The 7103-nt window shown below is 52.9% G+C and overlaps 1 protein-coding gene across 2 annotated transcripts; it reads right to left on the reverse strand.

Annotated features, from left to right (window-relative positions):
• Positions 1-623: 623 nt before the first annotated feature.
• On the reverse strand, positions 624-6301 carry SLITRK5 (SLIT and NTRK like family member 5). 2 transcript variants are annotated; one of them, XM_048933464.1, is made up of 3 exons: positions 6200-6300; positions 4684-4778; positions 624-3720 (listed from the first exon to the last, which is right to left on the reverse strand). In XM_048933464.1, the coding sequence occupies exon 3, from the start codon at positions 3710-3712 to the stop codon at positions 845-847; it is 2868 nt and encodes a 955-aa protein (XP_048789421.1). In that variant the 5' UTR covers positions 3713-3720; positions 4684-4778; positions 6200-6300; the 3' UTR covers positions 624-844. The 2 variants fall into 2 exon arrangements, with proteins under 2 accessions (XP_048789421.1, XP_048789422.1); XM_048933465.1 differs by lacking the exon at positions 4684-4778 and having other exon boundaries at positions 6200-6301.
• Between the last annotated feature and the right edge of the window lie 802 nt (positions 6302-7103).

Genomic DNA, 7103 nt, shown 5'->3' on the forward strand with positions numbered 1-7103 from the left:
GGGAGGGAGGGAGGGAGGGAGGGAGGGAGGGAGGGAGGGAGGGAGGGAGGGAGGGAAGGAGGGAGGGAGGGAGGGAGGAAAAAGAGAGAAAGAGAGAAGAGAGAGAAAGAGAGAAGAGAGAGAAAGAGAGAAAGAGAGAGAGAGAGAAAGAGAGAGAGAGAGAGAGAGAGAGAGAGAAAGAAAGAAAGAAAGAAAGAAAGAAAGAAAGAAAGAAAGAAAGAAAGAAAGAAAGAAAGAAAGAAAGAAAGAAAGAAAGAAAGAAAGAAAGAAAGAAAGAAAGAAAGAAAGAAAGAAAGAAAGAAAGAGACAAACAAACATGAGAAAAGAATGAAAGGGATTGAGACTTTTGTACTTGTAATCTGAAAATGAATTGACAAGACCCTCCTGTTACCTTTCTCAAGCACACACGGACACATGCACAATGCCAGCACTGTGTCCATTTTACACAATAGGTGGTTTTTCACTTCCAAACAGAGTAAAAAACAAAGAAAAAGAAGGAAGAAAAAGAAAACAAATCTGAAAAAAAAGAAAAAAAAAAAAAGAAAAAAAAAAGAAAAACCAAAGAAACACATTAAAAAAAAAAACAAAAACAAAAAAAAAAAAAAAAAAACACCACCCAACAAAAGAGCACCCCATTTCAGAATCATTCCCCTAAGATGAAAAATCCCGTGCCAAGGCACTTCACCCTACAATAAAATGAATTTAAGGGGGAAAATAGAGTGGGCGAGGCGGGGCAAGGGGAAGTCAGCATTTACGTTTCTTTGTTTTGCATGTGGTTATTAAATACAAATACTCTAGAGAAGGAGCTGCTATGGTTGGAGGGGAAGGGGAGGAGCACAGTTTCTCAGAACTGGCTGAATGTGGTCTGTTTTTCCAGCACTTCGAGGTAGTCCGGTTCTGCGTTTAGTTTTGCTTTTAGCTCCAAGTACTCGTTCCTGTTGGGCTCTACATAGACAGTACTCGGAGGGCTGTAGAGCACCGTCTCCCGGAGCCTACTGTCCCCCGGCCCCGGGTGCAAGTACTGGTGGGCACGCCTAAGGTCATAGTTGGGGGAATAGGTGTAGGCAGAGGGGAGCTTGGGGAAGTCGGGGAGGGTGGAGCCGGGTGTGCCCAGCGCGGAGGAGGACGAGTGTTTTTCAGGCTCCAAAATGCCCCTGTAAAAGCGGTCGGCGTCTTGAACCGGGGAGAGCAGCTCCTCCCGCGGCTCGATGGTGCTCACGCTGTACGCAGGGCTGCGCCCGGACGCGTCCTCCCCTCCTGGTGCTGGTGGGGGCGGCGGCGGCGGCGGGGCTCCCCCCGCAGGGGTCAGGGGGTGGCTGCTGTAGGTGACCTTGAGCTCGTGGAGGTCTTTGTAATCCTCGCCTGCGTTGCCCTCCCGGGAGCGGTAGATGGGGTTCTTGCACATGTGGCCCAGCGGGTGCGGGATGTACTCGTAGACGTGGCCGGCCGGGGTCTTCACTTTGGGCAGCGCCGCTCCCCCCCCGCCCCCGCCGCCGCCGCGGGGCGGGTGCTGCTGGAGGTGCGGGTGGTGGTGGTGCTGGTGGTGGCCGCCGCTGTAGACGCTGTACTGCATGTTGAAGGAGCTGACGTCGGAGTTGTTGGCGCTGGCATGGTCGCCCTGGCCCTTCTTGCGCCGCTTCATCACCAGCACGAAGAGCCCCGCTGCCACGAAGACGGACATGATGAAGACCAGCAACAAGCTGAGGATTAGCACCGAGAGCGGCACCGAAGAGCCGCCGCTGCCGCCCGCCGCCGCTGTGCCGCCCGCTGCCGATGTGCCGTTGAGGCGCACGGTGGAGGAGGAGGGGGTGGTCCTGGCCGGCAGTTGGCCCGGGGACGGAGTGGGCGTGGAGACGACGATGTCGGAGTAGTCGGGGCAGAGCAGCTCAGCCCGGACGGCTCGCATGTCGCTCTGGGAGAACTTCTTCGGGGACTCGCAGATGACCTGGTCCACCAGGACACCGGTGTTGAGCTGCTCCAACCACAGCTTCATGCCGACCACGTCGCAGGTGCAGTCCCAGGGGTTCTCATGCAGGTCGATCTGCAGCAGGGATTTCAGCTGGTCCAGCACCCCGCTCACTGGCAGGTAGGAGAAGTGGTTGCTCCGCAGGCTCAGCCTGTAGAGAGAAAGACCAGAAAAAATGTTCCCAGGCAAAGATCTCAGGAGGTTGTTGTTCAAAAACAAGAGCTGAAGGTTGGGGACAGGCTCAAAGGTGCCTGCCTCTATTTCCCGGATTACATTGTACTGCAGGAAGAGGTACTGCAGGCTTTGCAGCCCGTAGAACAACTCTGGGCTCAGCCGCTCGATTCGGTTCCCATTCAGGTACAGCCTTCGCAAATTAGTTAAATCCCCAAAAGCTCGGTCCTGAATGACCGAGATCCGATTATTGCCCAAGTGCAGCAAATCCAGCCCAGTGGCATCCACAAAATCTGCCCTGCGTACCAGGGCGATGTAGTTTTCTGTCAGATACATCTTCTTAGGATTGTAGGGTTTGGGTTGTAGCTCAGAAATGCTCTCGATCTTCCTCTCCTGACAATTGACATTGAGGCCCAGGTCAGAAATCTGCAAGTTGCAAGTGCAGGCAGTGGGGCACTCCAAAGGCACCGGGGATTTGGTCTGGTAGGCAATGCTGGGGCCGTAGTTGCTGTATCCCAGGTCTTTCGAGGGCAAACGGGAGGTGGGTCGCACCCTTGTCTTGTTGGGTTGGCGCGTCCCTTTGGGGGGCTTCAGAGGGGATTTGTAAACAGCTGAAGAAGAAGTGGCCACGGAGTTGACTGAGGCTGGGGTGGTGTGGAAATACCCTGTGGTGCTCAGCGGTGTCTGCGGTCTCATTTCATAATCCGAGATGAGTCTCCTGGGACAAAGCTCCTGCTTGGAGACTTCATCCAAGTCTCGACCATGTAGGCGGAAAGGAGTCTCACAAACCACATCTCCCACCAGTGCAGAGTAGGAGATGCTGTCCAGCCAATCCTTTAGAGCAATCAGCTCACAAGAACAATTCCAGGGGTTTTCCTCCAGCTGCAGCTCCACCACTTTATCCATGTGCTGCAGGAGGCCCACATAGGGCAATAGTTTCAGCCGGTTACCCCTCAGGTCCAGGTGAGTTAAGGGCACAAAACGGAAAAGGTTGTTGGGCAAACTGGAGAGGAGGTTGTCATTGAGGATCAGCACCTGCAGCAAGTGCAGTTTGCTGAATGCATTAGGTTCAATTATGCTAATATAATTGTAATCAACCTGTAGGTATTCCAAACTCTCTAGTCCAAGGAAGGTGTCATCCCGTAGAAGCTCCAGTTTGTTGTTGTTCAAGTGCAGCCTCCTCAAAGCTCTCAGACCATGAAAGGCCCCAGTTTCGATGTCTTGAATATCATTGCTCCCTAGGTGCAAAATTGAAGTCCCTGTGTAATTGACAAACTGGTTTGGGTATAACCTGTTCAAAAGGTTTCCAGACAACAAGAGGTGGTAGACAGGGAACCTTGGTGGACTGATCTCAAAAAGGCTGATGATTCCTCTGTTTTCACAGCTCACTGTTAAGATGCCGTCCTTCTCCTCACAAGGACATGCATTATCACAGATTTCTCCATAATACTCAATGCTTTCTGCCCACGAAAGGACTAGCGATGTTAAAGCAAACGCGATTGTCTGCAGCATCCAGATATGCATTTTTTTGTTGAGGTCCTGTTCCAAAGTTACTGTGGAGCAGCAAGCATACATTTTATTTCCTGTAAGGGTAAGGAGAAAAAAATAAAGCAAAATAATAGCATGACCTTATAAAATTCAAAGTGGACACAAAGTTTACATTCACCTTCAGTGGGGTAGAGAATGGATTGCTAATGAAACAAACAAACAAAACCCTCCTGTCGCTTCTAATTCCCACACTTGTGAGAACTGGGTGACATGCATTGATTACAAGGTTGATGGGCAACTCTAGTGAGTCAAATGCCTGCGGTGCTTAAAAAGGTGAGGTCGCAGTAGGAATTGTTCTGGTTCTACTCGTATGTGGTAGATCTCAGTGCTTCAGTGCATTTCTTGTTCACAATCAGCCCCATAAATATATATAAAATGGCTGTCAGTTCAGTTTCACAGTTCTAATTTAAGAGAAAAGAAGCACCATTTTACGAGGTTTCCCACCTCCTCTATTACCCAGCTCCCCCTTCCCTTCAGAACTTCCATGGTGAACAGCGCACTGAGGTCTTCCCCGTTTTTACAGAGTCAAAGCACTACCTCGATTTTTAACCAGTGGTGGAAAAGCCGTGGTAAGAAGCCACAGAAAAATGCTCAGTGCTGAAAGCAGCAGCCTACTTCATCACAGAGGATACTGACAGTTTCTCCAAATCACCTCTTTCTTTACTCTTTTACGTGGTTTTATTTTATCTATACATTTGCCAAGCATGTATGCACACACCCATCCACACACACACACACACACACACATACACACACACACACCGTAGAGGACTTTTGTGGCAGAGATCTTCAGTAGTGAGATTAAACACATTAACCACCTACTCAATCCACTTAGCAGCTCTTTTCAGCGAGAGAAATTTTGTATCTTTATATAAATAAATCACTTTGATTGGAATCGAGTTATAAACAATGTAACAGAGCTGACTACCATGCAGAGGTCTTAATTTCTTACACATGCAGTCACACTCACACTTAAAGGAAATGTTGTAACCACTCACCCCAAATTTGTGAAAAACGTAAAACAGGCAGATCATCTTCGGAGTCTCAGCCATATCTGACATACCTCCTATTCCCAGTGCTCTGCAAAACCAGCCTGGTAGAAGTGGAGAGATCTAAATAGGTCTTATGGAAATATCTCATTGCCAACACTCCAAGCATCAGAGTTACTGATTATAAGCAGCAATGGCTGTCAGTGTTCTTCATCCTTTAGGGGAGAAGACACCCAGGCTGATTAAAAGCCAAGGGGGACTGGGGGGAAACCCTGCCAGTGACCTCCGTTACCGATTTAATACCCGAATTGCATCTAGCTGGAAACAAATCCTATTTAGATTCCATCTTGCAGTCTTTCTGGCTACTTGTGGCTTTCTTTTAGTTCTGCTAGTCTAAAAGCAACATGAACAGGGAAAATATATACATTGTGTTTGTTGGTAGGGGAAGACTAATAAATCATCTGGACTTAAATGCTGGGATCACGGAGCAAGCATGCATTTTCTATCGTCCACCTCAGAGCTCCATTCCTCATGCCACAACTCCAGTTTGGAGGAACGCATCTTAAAACCAGCAAGTCTCGGCACTGTAAGCCATCTCCTGTGGCTCCAGGTTCAAGGCTGCAAATCTAGCACTTGCAGCAAAGGCAGTCATGCAGCAAGGAATCGAAAGTCTCGGCGAATCTCTCTAATTCTGACCAGACGTCAGCAGGATGGGAATTACTCAAAGCAAAAGGCTTCACTGCAAAAAGGCAGCAAAAATCTCACTCAAAGCCATGTATCTAGCATATTCTTTCTCATCTCGATCAGATCCATTCATCCATTAACTGGCAGTTCTTCATAGGGAAAATAATAATAATAATAATAATAATAAAGCCATTGAAAACCTGCCCGGTCAGTATTAAACTCCCAGGCATTTTACAAGTTTAATTCAATTAGGCTAGCGAAGAAGGCAAATGCAATCTTCCCACCCTCCTCCTTTCTCCCTTTTTTTGAAAAAAAAAAAAAAAAAAAAAGGGGGGGGGGGGGGAGGGGGGGATGGGAGGTAGAGAAGATAAAGTTGTAGCTGGCTGTGTGCAAGGTTGCAATCCCGCCCTGGAAACCCCTCTGTGATGACTGCATGCTGCTGCTCGCCAGCTCCCTACAGAGGTTCATATCGGGGGGGGTTGGGGGGGGGGGAAGGGGGGGAGGGAGGGAGAAAGGGGGGAGGGGAGAAGAGGAATGGGGTTGCGTTGGGATTTTTCTCGTGTGTATGGCTTTTCCCCCAAAGAGTTCAGCCGGCGGATTACCGCACCGCAGAGGTGGCTGGAGGCAGCGTTCAGTAACGCCGATAGCAGCAACGATCAGGCGGCCCGGCTGGACACCGCCATCCCACTGAGCGCACCTCGAGTTGGGGGAAATGGCTTTGGGGTGGTCGGGGGCGGAAAGCGACAGCGAGAAGAGACCCGGTGGGGAAAGGGCGGGGGAGAGGGAAGGGAGAAAGAGAAGACAGAAGGGAAGCACGAGAAAAGTCAATCCCGGTACTTACTTGGCCCGAAATCTCCAGGGCGCGGGCATGGTGGCAGCCCATGGAGATGACTGCTCGGTGCGCGGAGCCGCCGGGGCGGCGGAGGACGAGGCGGCGGGGATGGCAGCCGGGGCGGCTTCGGTGAGCGACGCGCACACGGCACCCCGCGCGCGGGCGGCGCCGAGACACCAGTGCTCGCACAGGGGCGCACGAACACACACGCGTGTACACACACACACACATACACAGACACACACGCGCGCGCACACGCACACTCGTGCGGGTGGGCGCGTGCCCGGGCAGCCGCGGGGGCGCGCGACCCTCAAGCGCACACCGGGTGCGCGCCCGCACGGCGGGGGCGGGGAACGGGGGGGTGGGCGGCCGGCGGAGCTCTGCGCTCTGCTCAGCGCCGCGGAGCGCAGCGGGCGGGGGGACGGGAAGAGGGCGGGGCGGCCACAGGCGGGGGCTGCGTGGGGAGCGGGGGTGTGGAGCGCCGCGGGGAGGAGAGTGGCGGGTGGGGGGGTAGGAGGGAGTGCGGGGTGAGGACGCGAGGCGGGGCGGGTGTCCCCAGCTGGCAGCACCGTGGGCGCTCAGCGCCGCGCAAGCCTCACGCGCGTTCACACAGGCCGCACACGCCGCCTGGCACACGCGCAAGCACACGCACAAGCACACATGCCGATACAACCGCCGTGCCACCGCCCCCGCCACACCCCCGCTCCGCACGCCCCGCGGCCGCCCTCGCACTTTCCGCCGCACCGGTCAACTTTCTCCGCGCTCCACCGCCTCCTCGCGCCGCAGCCCGGCGACCGCAAGCAGCAGCCGGAGGGAAGCGGCACGGTGCGGAATCCGCTCCCTGCCCCTGCAGCGCCCACTGACAGCGGCCCGGCTCTGATTAATGAGCTGGAGCCGCCGCTGCGGCCGCACC

This window comes from Lagopus muta, chromosome 1 (assembly GCF_023343835.1).
Source record: "Lagopus muta isolate bLagMut1 chromosome 1, bLagMut1 primary, whole genome shotgun sequence".
NCBI lineage: Eukaryota > Metazoa > Chordata > Aves > Galliformes > Phasianidae > Lagopus > Lagopus muta.

What these genes read in the sequence shown, in the direction of transcription:
- SLITRK5 (XM_048933465.1), bottom strand. Translation starts at nt 3,712, where the DNA reads ATGTATGCTTGCTGCTCCACAGTAACTTTGGAACAGGACCTCAACAAA.